This window comes from Chiloscyllium punctatum, chromosome 16, assembly GCF_047496795.1.
Source record: "Chiloscyllium punctatum isolate Juve2018m chromosome 16, sChiPun1.3, whole genome shotgun sequence".
NCBI lineage: Eukaryota > Metazoa > Chordata > Chondrichthyes > Orectolobiformes > Hemiscylliidae > Chiloscyllium > Chiloscyllium punctatum.
In genome coordinates this window covers 33,177,564-33,194,323 of record NC_092754.1, presented here as the reverse complement: position 1 = coordinate 33,194,323, position 16,760 = coordinate 33,177,564, and the positions used below count along the sequence as shown (strand labels likewise).

Below are 16,760 nucleotides of genomic sequence, written 5' to 3'. Positions count from 1 at the left end.
CATGACAGACTCTCAGGAATTGGCGACGGTGATGGTGAGACTTACCATGAAGGTTGAGGCTGCGGTCAAGGAGATCCATGCCCAGGTCCAACCCATCATGTCCATGCTGCAGAAGCATGAGCGGGAGCTCCAGGGCCTCTGAACAGATGGAGGAGGTGACGGGTCGAACCACTTCCTCGGCGCGGCGACGGAGTCCTCGTCCAGACAGATCCAATGCTGGAGCAGCAAGTGCAGGCTTTGCATGATCAGGTCGATGACATCGAAAATCGAGGTTGGAGGACGAATTTTCGGGTTGTCGGGCTCCCAGAGGGTAAAGGTGGGCAGTCCGTCAGCCTCTTTCAAAATTGGTTGCCGCAACTCCTGGGCCTTCAAATTGAATCCAGCCCACTGCAGATTGAAAGGGCCTGTCAGGTGGCGGTGCACAGGTCTGGGCCAGTATAGCGCTCCCGCCCGGTGCTAGTGCACTACTTCATGTACAGGGACAAATAAAGAGTGATAGAAGCCTCCACAGGCACTGCTGCACAAGGGGACAAAAATCCAGTTTTTCCGGAATTTCTCGGCAACTGTAATTCGAAAGAGGAAGTCCTTTGATGAAGTTAAAAAGCAGCTGAGGGACCTGGGCATCCAGTACTCCATGAGATACCCTGCAGTGCTCCCTTTCAGCCACGAGGACTCAATTTATACGTTTGACTCAGCGGATAAAGCCACGAACTTTGTAGGCGCTTTAAAATAGGCCGATTTGGTCTGAAGGATACGGTTAATGTTCGTCCTTTTTCCTTCTTTCCCTGTGTTTTCCCTTTTCCCTTTTTTTTTCTCTTGATTTTATCATGGGAAAATTTGTGGGTGCCCTTTGTTGTTTTCCCTTTTTTTTGTTCTTTTTCACTATTAGTCACAAGTGGGGTGACATGGAGCCGGGGAAGGGCGGAGTGCTTATCCTGACTTTGTCGTCTTTTGTTGACTTAAGGATCATCTTGTTTATTTATATATTTTTGCCTAAGACTGGGGCACAGTCTGGGCCTGAAGGAGCTGTGCAGGAGTGGGGTGGGTAGGGTGAGTGCCCCCTATGGCAGGGGGAAGAGTTCAAGTTGGTTTTCTTTGTTTGTTTGGTAGCAATAGTTTGTAGTTACAATAGAGTAGTTTTGTATACACAATTCTGCGACTCTTGAGTCTCCATTTACTTGTGCTCAGCACATTTCAAGCCGGGTTCTCCCTCCCAGGGGTTCAAGGGTCTCTTAAAAGAGGATATGGCTAAGTGTCTTGTTAAATGATGCATCTGGAACATCAAGGGAAGTCATTCCCTTTTAAAAGGAAAAAATGTGCTTTCTAACCTTAAGAGGGAAAGGGTTGATCTTGCTCTGTTGCAGGAAACCATCTTGATGATGGGGAACACCTGAGGTTACAACGGGGTGGGTGTGGGGGGGGTGTATGCTAGGCTATTCTTTTCATCCTTTGCTACTAAAAGTAGGGGAGTGATGGTACTTATCCCGAAAAATCTTCCACTCACACTAATATAGCAGGTAAAAGATTAGCAAGGGTGGTCTGAGATACTTACATGGGGAGGAATATGGCATTTAAAATATCTACTGTCCTCCGACACATCACCTCAACATTTTGGTTAGTGCCTTTTCTAAGCTGAGTGCCTTTGGAACACGGCACATTATTATGGGGGGGGATTTCAATTGCCTTTTGGACCTGACGGTGGACAGGATGCCTAGTGGGCTCCCAACTATTTCTTCACAGGCCAAGCAGGTGGCTGACTTATGCGAGAGCTGGGGATGGTGGATATTTGGAGATGTCATCACCCTACCAGCAGGGACTTTACCTTTTCTTCAAACCCACATAAATGTCACACGCGGATTGATCTTTTTTTTTGGGCTCCCTCGACCCTTGTGGATTCGATTATGGGTTGTAAAATTGGGTAGATATCTCTGATCACGCAGCAGTATATTTGGAGGTTAAGGGCAAGAGTGAGGGGCTGGGTTTGCGGCACTGCTGTCTAGATTCTATTCTCCTTAAGCATTCCAAATTTGTGGAATACGTTTTGAGGGAGTTTCAGGAGTTTTTGAAGATCAACTCAGGCATGACTAGTAGTCTGTCCGTGCTAGGGGAGACCACTTAAGGCCTTTGCTAAGGGATTAGCTATTTCTTATTCAGCTCGCCAGAAACGACAAGAGGGGGAACAGCAACATCTACTTGAGACGTGGCTGAAAGTCGCTGAGGCGGCACATTTTGCAAGGCCTTCGGTGACCAAGCTACAGCGGATCACATCCCTTCAGGCTGCTTAGAATTCAATATGGACTCAAACCGCAAAGAAAGAACTTGTTTTTGCTTGACAAAGGCTGTTCGGATATGGGGATAGGCCAAGGAAGTATTTAGCGTATCTGACTAGGAAAAAGCGTGCTCCCCAATCCATTTAGATTGGAGACAGTGCCAGGGTCCTTACTTACGATGACAAAAGGATTAATGACGCTTTTCGGAGTTTTTACTCTGAATTGTTTCGGTCTGAATGTTGCGAGGATAGGAAGGCCAAGATGGAAGCCTATTTTAAGAGCCTGGACTTCCCTGGGGCAACCCTGGAACAGACCCCTCTCCTTAATGCCCCCTTGATGGTTCAGGAAATACAGGAGGCAGCTCAGCAACTTCAGAGTGGGAAAGCACTTGGCCCTGATGGTCTTCCAGATGAGTTTTATAAGGAGTTTATAGGGATTCTGTCAGGGCTAATGTTGGAAATGTACAATCACTCCTATATGTATGAATGCCTACCACCATCTTTGAGAGAAGCTAATACTTCCCTCATTCTTAAGAAGCAGAAGTTTCCTGAGGATTGTGCCTCATGCAGGCCCATCTCTCTATTAAATTCAGATTTTAAGATTCTACCTAAGATCTTGGTGCTCAAATTGTCGAAGAGGACCAGACAGGTTTTATAAGGGGCCATAGGTCTTCTAATAATATTAGAAGGTTGCTAAATATGGTCCAAGTATGTAAGCAACGATCGATCCAGGGATTGGTGATTTCCTTAGATGCAGAGAAAGCATTTGACCAGCTGGGATGGCCGTATCTATTTTAAACCTTAGAGTGGTTTGGATTGGGTGGGGTCTTTGCTCGGTGGGTGGAGGTTTTATATCGCCACCCTCTGGCCACGGTCATCACCAATGGGGTGAGGTCTGGGAATTTTAGGATTGGTAGGGGTAGTCATCAAGGCTGCCCCCTTTCACCATTATTGTTTATGTTGATGATAGAGCCGCTGGCAGAGGCCATTCATCAGAACATCCACATAACCGTTCCGGAAGTGGGATCAAGGGTACACAAGATTACACTGTATGCGGATGATGTCCTTCTGTTTTTATCAGACCCGATGACCTCCGTACCCCATCTGATACAATGTATTTGGGGCTACTTCAGGATATAAGATCAACTTTGCAAAGTCAGAGGTTATGCTTTTGGGGGGCCTCGAAGTGCCAGAGGTTGAAGTGGCCCTAGGATCCCTTTCAGTGGTCACAGGTGGGTTTCCGATACAGAACCTCTGAGCGGCACGGTGGCACCGTGGTTAGCACTGCTGCCTTACAGCGCCAGAGACCCGGGTTCAATTCCCGCCTCAGGCAACTGACTGTGTGGAGTTTGCACGTTCTCCCCGTGTCTGCATGGGTTTCCTCCGGGTGCTCCGGTTTCCTCCCACAGTCCAAAGATGTACAGGTCAGGTGAATTGGCCACGCTAAATTGCCCGTAGTGTTAGGTAAGGGGTAGATGTAGGGGTATGGGTGGGTTGCCCTTCGGCGGGGCGGTGTGGACTTGTTGGGCCAAAGGGCCTGTTTCCACACTGTAAGTAATCTAATCTAATCTAATCTTAAAAAAAACCTAGGTATCTTTACTAGCCCCATGTTTGATTGGTTATTTCAGACTAATTTTGCTCACCTGCTTGACAATATTAGGCAAGATCCTCAGAGATGAGAGGCTCTTCCAATTTCGTAGTTGGGCTGAATAGCCCTTATTAATATAAATATCTTTCCTTGTTTGCTTTATCCCATGCATATGCTCCCAATAATGTTTCCCAGGTTAACATTGAGAAAACCTATGGGTTGGTTTAGTTCCTTTGTCTGGCGTCATGAGTTGCCCCTCATCAAACTTACTAAATTGCAGTTGCCACAAGGAGGGAGAGAGTTGATTTCCCAGACATCAGGAGGTATCAGTTGAGTTTCCTGCTGTCCTTTGTGTGTGATTGTGCAGGTAACGATCCAAGCTCAATATGGCTGGATATCAAAGCCTCCCAGGCAAAGTGCCCTCTTATTAACTTGCTGTTGCTGGATAAGATGAGGGTAGTTATGGACGACTGCTGGAACTCGACTGTTATTAGTACATCAAGACATGGAGGGCAATGTGTCAGAGTGAGGGCTGCTTATCCAAGACTTCACCACTTACTCCCTTAGTCGGTATGCCAAGGTTCTAACCAGGGATGATGGGGTCAGGGTTCAAACAATGGGCAGCGAGAGGAGTTTCTAGTTTGGGAGACTTGTTTGAGGGGGAGGTTATGATGTCTTTCAAGCAACTGAGCAGCAAATCTGAGCCCAACAGCGATCTTTTCCATTAGGGATTTTATCCAGAAGAAGACTATGCTTCTCACTAAGCCCAATAAGCCCGATACAGAGAGGTTGTTGCTATGTGCCACAAGCGCCTTTTAGTTAGTGCCCTCTATTGCCTACTGGGTGGCGGGGCCTAGCAGGATATTAATTGTTTATGTGGGGTTCGGGAGCAAGAGCTAAGAGTGGAGAACTCTTCTGAAATGTGGGAGGACATATGGGAGAATGCACAAAAGATCTCAATCTGTAATAGGACATGCACTGTGCTGTTAAAAGTTCTGCACATGGCTCGTCTGGCAAAGTTTAAACAAGGGACATCTCCAATGTGCCCCAGATGTTAAATAAGTGTAGGTACTCTTACCAGTTGCTTCTGGACATGCCAGAGTGTGTTTATTGAAGCGCTGTGGCAGGAGAGATAGGGAGGGTATTGAGGACTGAAGTTAAAGTAGACTTGATATCTCTCCTTCTAGATCTATCAAATTTATCATGTTTAGATGGGTATGGGAAGAAACTATTCAATATTCTTTCTTACTGTGCACAGAAGAATAGTCTTACTTGATGGTCAGGTCCTAGGGAGTGTTGCTGAACAAAGACACCTTGGAATGCAGGTTTATAGCTCCTTGAAAGTGGAGTCGCAGGTAGATAGGATAGTGAAGAAGGCATTTGGTATGCTTTCCTTTATTGGTCAGAGTATTGAGTATAGGAGTTGGGAGGTCATGTTGCGGCTGTACAGGACATTGGTTAGGCCACTGTTGGAATATTGCGTGCAATTCTGGTCTCCTTCCTATCGGAAAGATGTTGTGAAACTTGAAAGGGTTCAGAAAAGATTTACAAGCATGTTGCCAGGGTTGGAGGATCTGAGTTACAGGGAGAGGCTGAACAGGCTGGGGCTGTTTTCACTGGAGTGTCGGAGGCTGAGGGATGACCTTATAGAGGTTTACAAAATTATGAGGGGCATGGATAGGATAAATAGGCAGTCTTTTCCCTGAGGTTGGGGAGTCCAGAACTAGAGGGCATAGATTTAGGGTGAGAGCGGAAAGATATAAAAGAGACCTAAGGGGCAATGTCTTCACGCAGAGGGTGGTACGTGTATGGAATGAGCTGCCAGAGGAAGTGGTGGAGGCTGGTACAATTGCAACATTTAAGAGGCATTTGGATGGGTATATGAATAGGAAAGCTTTGGAGGGATATGGGCCGGGTGCTGGCAGGTGGGACTAGATTGGGTTGGGATATCTGGGTCAGCATGGACGGGTTGGACCGAAGGGTCTGTTTCCATGCTGTCCATCTCTATGACTCTAATTGGGTGTCTGAGAACCCACCGGGCTTGCTGGGATGGCGGAAATTAATTATGGAGCACATTCCCATGGACGCTTTTCACAAATATGGTGCACCACACAACAGACCATTTTTATAAGACATGACAGCCCTTATTGAGTTATTTGGACTCCGATCTGTCTGCTAACTTAACTGGGGTGTTTGTTTAACCAGGATGGTTCGGTTTGCTGAGGCTTGAAGGGCGGGCCCCTGAGTTAATACGTGTATATATACAATGCTCCCATTTTGTTTGGGAGCTTTGCACCAAGCATTGGTGTTTTGTGTTCTTTTGTGTTTTTTGTTTTACTAGTCACTTATTTATTTATAGGTATTGCTTTGTAAGTGTTTGTTTTTGTTTTGTATTAAAGGATAGGTTAATAGTTAGTAGGCATGTATTGTAATTTGCTTTTTATTATACTGGTATTTGTTATATTTTTGTAAAGTCAAAAAAATTTTTTTTGCTAATATATTTATGAAAACCCCAAAAGAACTGCAGATGCTGTAAATCAGAAACTAAAGCAGAAATCAGTTCTGAGGAAATGAATGCTTCCATCAAAAAATAGGAGAAGACAACAGGGAGTTGTGGGCAAGGGCGGAGTGGAGCTGTGGTGATTCTTAAAAAAAAAATGAAAGTTGCGTTCCAAGTTTTCTTTTCTCTCCTTTCCTGCAGGTTTACTTCAGATGTTCGGTCTGTCCTCAGTCGGAATCTCCACCAACATAGACTGTGGTGACATTGCATTCGATATTTCTGGCACACCCTTATTGACAGCTCATACCAGTCCTATGGTGCATAGAACATTGTAAAGCCTGCGCACCAAGGAGGTGTTTTGAGTATGCATGAAGTGACATAAACTCAGTGGACAGTCAAGACCTGTTTACTTCTGCGTGGGCAGATATCAATGTGAATGTTACAAACGTTCAAATCAGTGCTGAGATGGTGCATCGTCAAATGCATTTTAATATATCTTTTTTTTTGTTTATAAAATGGTATTTTTAAGCTCAAATTCCCTCACTTGCCTGAGTTGGAGGTTTTGTTTTGATGTGTTCTGCCTTTTAATGTTTGATTATGTAAAGATAAGATGATATCCATGAAAATTAACTTATCAGTTTAAAGGTAACCAGGTTACTTCCCACTGAAAGGGAGTCCAGGTTTTTTTTTTATGTGCTCCGTCCTTCTACATGATGCCAAGTTTTCACCAAGTAGTTTGACCAGACGCAGCATTCCCAAATCTGAGCCTATCAATGGTGCTAAACCACAAATCTAGAACAAGGCTTTGTTTGGGCCTAGATTTTTTTTTAAAATTCCTCCCTAATGTGAAACAGTTCTGTCAGTTCAGCTTTTATCAAACAGTATTACTGCATATCAAACGAAGAATAAAATCTGATTTCTAGTACAGTAATGGGTGATTTGTATCATGGCTTCATTTTATGGCCTGAAGAGGCACAGCTTGATTGTAACCATCAGCCTTGCCTCAGAATGTTTTATTTTTCCCTAAATGATTGATAATTCCACTGAAAATCCTATTCCTTTCTGCCAGGGTTTCTACAGTTTTTTTTTCATTTTATGTAATTATCTCTCTCTTCCAGCTTCTTTCTCTTCTTTTTTTTCTGGATCTGCCTGTTGGCTCGATAGGCCAAGGATCTGTGTGCCATCATACTGATGTTCGCAGAGAAGACAATGTATGGCAGTATGACAATTAGCCTTGCGCTTTTGATCTAAGAAGAATGAAAATCAGCAGTTTATGTTCTTGACCCCTGTGAAGGGACTGGTGCTAAGAATTGTGTAAAAACAGGATGTGTTAATTGTTCACGGCTGAATGCTCATTGTCTCCAATTTACACAAAGTATGATGGCTCTTATGGTGACGTGTTAGTGTCCCTATATCTGGACCAGAAGGTCTGGGTTCAAATCTCAGCTGCTGCAGAGGTGTGTCTTAACTTCTCTGAACAGATCGATTGAAAATGTTTATACATGAAATATGACCAGGGAGGGAATCTCCCAATTTTCAAATGTGACTTTTCTGAGAGAATTACTTTAACATTTCTATAACTGGTATCCATTTACTTGAAGGATGACAGGCTTCTGCTGTTCAAATACAATGGTATCTTTGGGAGAGCTCCCTCTCTAAGACAGGAAATTGTGGAGTGAAGTTGTCCTTTAGACCCTGAGCACACAGCAATATTTAAAGAGCAGTATGTTCTTCTATGTCCTGGTTACCATCTTTTCCCAATGATCAGGCCAAAATCAGGTTAAACTAATCATTCATCTCATTTCTGTTTGTGGGATTTTGCAATGTGCAAAATAGCTCCCACATTTGCCTACGTAACAGCAACTGTGCTTCCAATGAATATTTTATATGGGAAGCACTGGGATATCTAGATAGATGTAAATGAGCACAGTATAAAAACAAAGTTTTTTTTTTCTCATGTTTCCTGAGACTATAGCAGTATTTTGGAAGGGTCTCCCACGAATCACTCAGTATTTTGCAACGTTGAGTAATGAGCAAAATGGGAATGGGTAAATGCTCAGAAAATGAAAATAACTGAGTCAAATAGAGGCCTCTTGAACTGCTGAAGACTAAACTGGGTAATGGATTTCAGGTGGTGTGTTGGATTAGTGGTTAGCACTGCTGCCTCACAGCACCGGGGACCTAGGTTCAATTCCACCCCTGGGAAATTTCCCCGTGTCTGCATGGGTTTTCTCCCACAGTCCATAGATGTGCAGGTTAAGTGGTTTGGCCATGCTAAATTACCCTGTAGTGTTCAGGAATGTGCAGGCATGGTGGATTAGCCATGGGAAATGCAGGGTTACAGGGATAGGTTAGGGGGCGTGACTCTGGTTGGGATGCTGTTCAGAGGGTAAGTGTGGATCCGTTGGACTGACTGGCCTGCTTCCACACTGTGGAGATTCTGAGACTTGTTTGCATTCTGGCCATTCATAAATTAAAGTTTTAGAGGAGCATGGACCTCCAATGCCTTTATTGATGATCTCTATTTTGGTGGTACAAGACCAAAGGCTGTCTCTGGTGCCAAGCAATTATGTTCGGTCATGGCAGATCACACAATCAGTCTGCAACTGATGCTTAGCGCAGACTGGCTTGAGCCTTTATCAGTCATTAGTTGGTGTTACAGATTATGTGCCATAACCCAGTGGAATTTTAATTGTTTTGCCTGCATTATCACAAAAATGAGAGAGCTGCAGCAGGAAGAATGTTATTTTGGCCTTTTCTTATGTTTAACCTGCCTTAGGAGACACTGGTGTAATGCAGATGATGAATTCAAATGCTATAGCTTATTTGCAGTCTCCATATGCAGACTTGCTTGCAATAGTACCTTGGATAAACTGTTCATTAGCATTTTTGATTGCATAACTATCATAAATGGAATGTCTGTTGGAACACCTACCAACACCATGAAACTGCCATCTTTAATCCCAGAGTATGCATTCACCAATTTCATAGTGGCTAATTTCATGATTGACCTGGTTTCAGAGAGATTGAGCTAAACTTGTAATTTTGCACCACTTCACCTGCCCCATTAACAACAATGTTTATGACTTTCAACTCTTTTGCATATAAAGTATTTCAGTGGAATTCGGGCATAATTAGGATACAATTATGGGTGTGAAAGTAGCAGCCTTTTCTCCTATAATGCAGTATGTCCATTAGGCACATAGTAATGGAAATCCTTCCATATTGATCAGACTTTTGTAGCCTCCATTTTAAACCCCTCACAACTCTGCAGGAGCTCTCAGCCATCAAGATTGGGATGAAACATATTAAAACGAACCCTGGCAACAACCTCACTTTTTTAGTGGCCAGGCTGCTGAGTTACACCCCCTATTGTGGATATCTTGATCATAATCAGAAAATGGGATCATTCCAAATTGGTCAAGCCTGCCTGACATACTGCATTCCAACCCGTGAATTCAAAGTGAGCTCTAGGTCTCACTAATGTAGAGCAAAAGACAATGGAACGTATGTAATCACCTCACCCTAAATATGATGCTATGTAAAACAGAAGAATCTGTGGAAATTAGCTGCTTCTAGTATTTTTGTGCAGTGCTGAAAGATCTCACCAGAATTTTTAGTTAAGTTTGTATTTTGAATTCATCACACCATTTTTCTCTCCGCTTCCTGAACAATCGAACAGTGCGAGTTGCTGTTTTTAACAGCTGACTCATAAAATCCTCGGTGTGTTGCTGTGCCATTGTGTGGTGATGTGCTTCATTCCAGGGCCCAACACTGATATTTTGAGCAGTGTGCTCAGCAGATTATAATGTCAGCAAGTTTTAGCTGTGCTTTGCTGGACAAGTTTGAGCAATACTGATTTCGTAAATTGTTTGTAGTGGCTGAAAAGTTTTGTCACCTCAATTTGAGTATTTATAATTTGGCAGCCCACGTTTGCCATGCTAAGCTGTATTTTCAAGGGTTAAAGAGCATCTGAGCTTTCCTGTAATTTGCCAGACTGTTTGTTTGATTACTAGGCACCGCTTGATCGTTGTGTGGACCAGTAGTCCAAAGTGATGTTAGGAGATGGCTGAAAAAACTTCTGTGAATTGGTATCTTCTATCATGGTGACCAGTGGGAGTACCTGCTCAAATTAAAGTTTTAACACCCATCCCTGCAATTCACTGGCAGAAGACTTCTTTGAAATCTTGTCCCTTTGTAATTAGATTCTATAGCTTGCCAGTTGCTCTTTTGTGGCACGGGCCTGTTGTAGTGAGTAAGTGAACAACTTGTAATCCCAAAGGATCTGATAAAATGGCCTGCAATTTAAATGAGAAGAATGTTCTTAGTGGCATTGTTGGTCTGCATAACTCTTGCTTTTGTTTTGGGTGATGTAGTAAGTATGTACATAGTGGCATCTCAACAGACTGGGAAAACAGCTGGTTTAGTCCTTAACCTGCTTCTAGCTAGCTGATTTTAGCCGGGTGTGCTGAGATTTCCCTCTGGGAGAGATGTCAGGATTTTAATTGTTGTCCAATATCCCTTCCTGAAAAGTGCACTTGATGTTATGTGAGAATAGGACTGCAGTTTAATATTACTCTTCAGACACTTGACTCAGTTACAACTCAGCTGCTAACAACTTAAAACTAGCCCCAGTATGAGATGGCCTCTTCAAGAGGAAACTAAGGGGGCAACTGAATTGCCATTTTAGCTAGTAGTATTTTCCTACTGGTGTTAGCTAACCTACAGTGGGTTAGCTATTCCGTAAGTTACTGGTTCATTAATTTCTCAGAACAATAGATGGACACGTGGAATGCTTACTTCAAAAATCTGTCTTTAAAAACTAAACTTATTGCCAGTTTAGTCCAGGAGCTGTGCAGTTTCCACTGAGTTTGGTTTTATTGGCTTTGCAATTTGATTTTAAACAGGAGCCTGTGAAATAAAGTTGAAAATGTAATGAAACTTTGTTTTCAAAGTCTGAATTACAAATTTCGACATGTTTCAGTAATGTAACCCTAATCCTTTGAATCTATAAGAAAAATGAAGAATGAATCCTTAAACCAGTAGTGACCAGCTATTCATCATAGTTTCCAGGTGATATCTCTCTTCCATTCTCTATCCTGCCCGGAAAACAATTGCAAACATTTTCCTCTTTTGACAAAAGAGCTTCTTTTGTAACTTGTGTTTCAGTAAGCTGAATTAAGACAAGAAAATAGCAGTACAATCATTCTATTGTCTCAACTCAAGGAATCCTGAATGTACTTTCTCAACAGTGATGTTTGGATCTCTTTGGTCAATGGGGAAAAATCCGAACAATGCTGAAAAATAATTAGAATTAAGAATTTTATTCCAAATAGAATCTAAAGAAGATCCTTTTATCGTAATAAGAATCTCCTCATTGGGAGGTCAGTTTGCCACCTGCTTCATGCTGTTTCAAGCTACTAAATGTTTGCTAAATTTATTTCCTTTATCTTGACTTTTTTTTAAGCAATTTTCTATAACTGAACACAGACATTATGTGAAGGAAGCAAAAGCTGAATCATGTAAGTGTACAGTAGGTTGGTCAATCAACCTCTGAAAATGACTGGGCTGAGACTTTAGATGGAAGGTTTAATCGAGCCCATTGGTTCAGACTAAGTCTTGCCCAGAATTTTGGCCTCGATCAAAAGCTGCTGCGAAAAGCCAACTTTTTTTCATTTCAGATACTATTTCTGTCTCTCTCTAGTGAGTCATGATGCACTTGTTTCCTATCAGATCATTGGAAGGAGTTGGTTGTGCACAAGTTCTGCCCTTCGCAACTTATTTCTCTAACCTCCTCTCCAATAACCCTTGTCGTTTGAATCTTCATTGCTTCCCTGCTCATCCAAAGCAATTTTAAAATCCTTATTCCAATTTATTTTCTGCAGGGTCTTGTTCCTTTCCACCTCTTTAGGTGAACATGCAGAAATGTGGAGCGAATGGGCTTCCTTTGCACTGACCTCTCCCTCCTTTCTGTCCTCGCCATGAGATGCTGCAGCTAGCTCTGCCTCACTCTGCAATATTCACTCCTGAGTGTTCTGCTGCAATAGCTTTCGAGTTTCCCTACAGTCTGTCACCCTCCACCAAATCTTTTAACCTCCACTTTGCTTTTTGTAGAATTTTGGGATGCCTTCTGGTGAATGCTGCTGTACAAGTGCATGTTGTAAATGATCTATTATACTGAAACTGTTTTTTTTTTGTGTTTCTGAGGAAGTTTAATCTGTGTGTTACATGGCTGTGGAGTGAAAACTGGGCTGGGTGAAATGAGTTGGGAATTCAGTCCAGTTATGATTCGGCTAGCCAACGCACCACATGTCCTCATGTTCAAATTTGACCATCTTACAGACGAGAGCAACATGGTGCAAATCTGTTACTGGGGATTCACACTAAGGGGTATATCAGCTAGAATGAACTTTATTTTTCCTATTTAATATCAGTACCAGTATGTTCAACCCTAACAGATGAATCCACGTGTGAAAAAGCCTCAATTGTGGTCTGATGTATGATTTATTCATTTGAGGAAAATGCTTGCCTGTGGTTCACATACTGTTTATATTGAGATAGACTTGAAGTTGGAGAAGTTTTTGTATCTTTACATGCAGAGATCAGAGTGAAATATTTTTGTATGTTTAAAAATTACCAAATCATGCTGGTAGCTATTAAAGGTCATTGGTTATTAATGCCCTTGTTCTAACTCCATGGAAGGGTGGGGCAGTGTTTTTTAAACAATGTATTTTGAAATGTATTTACAAATGTCAAAACCTAAGTAAAATTGCAGCTTCTGGAGAAAATAAATTAAAATAAATGATAACTTTTTCCAGTTATTAATTGTACTGTACTATGGCTTGACTGATTAATGTGCATCTGAGTCCGGGACAGAGCTATGTTATCAGGAAACTAGATGGAACCAATGTTGATATTTTTATTCAATGTTTAATTAAATGAATTTTATGTTCACTGTTCACTTAAATTCAAATCGCTCAATCTTGAGACCAAGTAGTATCGTAAACTCTGTGCTGTCAGGGAATTATTCCAGATTCCGCAATTAGTGGCAAAAGATTCTCATCTCGCCTCTGGCAATAAGAAAATCTGATAAATTCAAATCTAAGGCATGATCCCTGACCTGGCTAAAAGGGAATAATATTTCTCTGGCTGCTCTGTAAAAAAAAACCTCCAGTGGTCATCTCTTAGAGTCATAGAGATGTACAGCATGGAAACAGACCCTTCGGTCCAACCCGTCCATGCTGATCAGATATCCCAACCCAATCTAGTCCCACCTGCCAGCACCCAACCCATATCCCTCCAAACCTTTCCTATTCATATACCCATCCAAATGCCACTTAAATGTTGCATTTGTACCAGCCTCCACCACATCCTCTGGCAGCTCATTCATACACATACTACCCTCTGCGTGAAAAAGTTGCCCCTTCGGTCTTTTTTATATCTTTCCCCTCTCACCCTAAACCTATGCCGTCTAGTTCTGGACTCCCTGACCCCAGGAAAAAGACTTTGTCTATTTATCCTATCCATGCCCCTGATAATTTTGTAAACCCCTATAAGGTCACCCTTCGGCCTCTGCCGCTGCAGGGAAAACAGCCCCAGCCTGTTCAGCCTCTCCCTGTAGCTCAGATACTCGAACCCTGGCAACATCCTTGTAAATCTTTTCTGAACCCTTTCAAGTTTCACAACATCTTTCCGATAGGAAGGAGACCAGAATTGCATGCAATATTCCAACAGTGGCCTAACCAATGTCCTGTACAGCCGCAACATGACCTCCCAACTCCTGTACTCAATACTCTGACCAATAAAGGAAAGCATACCAAACGCCGTCTTCACTATCCTATCTACCTGCGACTCCACTTTCAAGGAGCTATGAACCTGCAGTCCAAGGTCTCTTTGTTCAGCAACACTTCCTAGGAACTTACCATTAAGTGTATAAGTCCTGCTAAGATTTGCTTTCCCAAAATGCAGCACCTCTTATTTATCTGAATTAAACTCCATCTGCCACTTCTCAGCCCATTGGCTCATCTGGTCCAGATCCTGTTATAATCTGAGGTAACCCTCTTCGCTGTCCACTGAACCTCCAATTTTGGTGTCATCTGCAAACTTACTAACTATACCTCTTATGCTTGCATCCAAATCATTTATGTAAATGACAAAAAGTAGAGAGCCCAGCACCGATCCTTATGGCACTCCACTGGTCACAGGCCTCCAGTCTGAAAAACAACCCTCTACCACCACCCTCTGTCTTCTACCTTTAAGCCAGTTCTGTATCCAAATGGCTAGTTCTCCCTGTATTCCATGAGATCTAACCTTGCTAATCAGTCTCCCATGGGGAACCTTGTCGAACGCCTTACTGAAGTCCATATAGATCATATCTACTGCTCTGCCCTCATCAATCGTCTTTGTTACTTCTTCAAAAAACTCAATCAAGTTTGTGAGACATGATTTCCCACGCACGAAGCCATGTTGACTATTCCGAATCAGTCCTTGCCTTTCCAAATACATGTGCATCCTGTCCCTCAGGATTCCCTCCAACAACTTGCCCACCACCAAGGTCAGGCTCACCGGTCTGTAGTTCCCTGGCTTGTCTTTACCACTCTTCTTACACAGTGGCACCACGTTTGCCAACCTCCAGTCTTCCGGCACCTAACCTATGACTATCTCTTAACCTGAACTGTCCCCCTCCAGAGAACAGCCTTCGTTTCCACAACTCTTCCTTATAACCTATTCCTAGAAACATCCCAGGAAAACTAGCTCTGATCCTTTCAAGGCCATTCTTGAATTGTGGCCTGAATTATCCACTGTATTCCAGCTGGGCCTTTAACGTTTGAAGTGGCAGAACTTGTGTGCTTTTGCAGTCCATGCTTATTTCTTAAATCTGACCAACCCATATTCTTGCTTAGCTTCCCGAGCAGCTTGCCATTCGAGAATTTTTGTGTGTGGACTCCATTATCTCCCTGTTCATTTTCTGTTTTACAAATCATGCCGTATACTGTCTTTCCATAGTAATCCTCCTATACCTCTGCCCATGAATGAATTAAAAATGTGGTGGTACCAAGTTCCATAGATTTGAAAGGCATTTGGATAGGAAATTGATGAAATTTATAGGGCTTTGGACAGAAAGTGAGACAAAACATAGCAACTCTTTAAAAATCCAGTAAAGACTTGATGGAATGAAAGGCCACATCCTTTACTGTAAATTTCAAAGATTCAGTGACCAGGAAGGTTCTGTGTATGATTGGTGTGCACTGAGGTAACCAGTGAAACAGCCACTACCTACTCCTGGAACAAAGGCAGGATATTTTGGGTGAACGTTGGGCATAATCCAGCTACCCTTCACCTTTGATCAGTTGTTGCCTCTGGACTCAACATTGAACCTGTCCCTTTTGGTGAAGGAATTGAAGTTTGACTATTTGCAGAGCTATATTGACCATGAAGCAGGAGATGCAAGCTGTGGATGACTCCTGGAGATGAATGGCACATTACATCTTGAGAGAAGTTGCAATATCAATATTGATATAATAAAGAAGCCAGGTTGTAAATGGCATTGAACTTTAAAGTTCTATTTATAGCTCAATGCTCCTGTTTAGTATTTTTAAACTTAAAATCTAGTTTGTATTCACTGAGAATTAAAGTGGCCCTATCACAGATCAAAGATGTATGCAGATCTTCACACTCCAGATTTTCTCTGCGTTCTTAATGTGAACATTTTCAAAGTTCAACAGCTTCAGTGTTGAAGCAAATAATTCTCTTGGTTGGTGGTACTCTATATATTAAAAAAGTCACATTTAATCATTTTCATCTTGTTAATATACACTGCAAGTTATGTGACATTTGACATTTGAAACTAATGCAGTCCACCAATGAAACTCTTCACCTTTAATATTTCTCTAATTGCATCAGACAGTTCCTGAGCAAGTTTGAAGCATCAGGTATACCTGATAATGCAGTTTTGGGCTCCTCACTATCTTATTGAATGCTATGAATCCTCATTTCAACTATCATTTTCATTCTGAACCCAAACTGAGCTGCTTCTGTTGCAAATAGGAATTGCAGGATTAGGAAAAGGTTCAACCTTCTCCATTACTGCACTCTGTAAGGAGAGCAACTGTCCAATTTGGTTTGCAAGAATTGCCTTTACATAGTGTGATGGAAGTCTTATTGTTCTTTCAGTGCGTGGTGTATAAGTTAGCAGTAGCTAGTGCTGTGTGTTACAATCTTCGACATTCCAAAATTTAAGGATAGGACCCTGTTGGAGTGTTTTATTAAGTCGCATAGATCAGTTCAAGGGCCAGTGAGCAGTCATAAGACTTGGATAGGAACAGAAATGGGGCCAACAGTCACTAGCTCTTTGCAGCAGGGGCGCAGAGAAATCCTAGAAGCTGTTTGATAGTTCCTTGCTG

At 42.4% G+C, this 16,760-nt stretch overlaps 1 protein-coding gene across 1 annotated transcript in view; it reads left to right on the top strand.

Moving 5' to 3' along the window:
- LOC140487143 (CTD nuclear envelope phosphatase 1-like) overlaps positions 1–13,192 on the top strand; it is a 55,418-nt gene extending 42,226 nt beyond the window's left edge. The window contains exon 8 of the mRNA XM_072586705.1: positions 6,559–13,192. Coding sequence (XP_072442806.1) covers positions 6,559–6,619 — 61 coding nt within the window. The 3' untranslated portion in view covers positions 6,620–13,192. The remainder of the gene's footprint in view (positions 1–6,558) is intronic.
- The last annotated feature ends 3,568 nt before the right edge of the window (positions 13,193–16,760 follow it).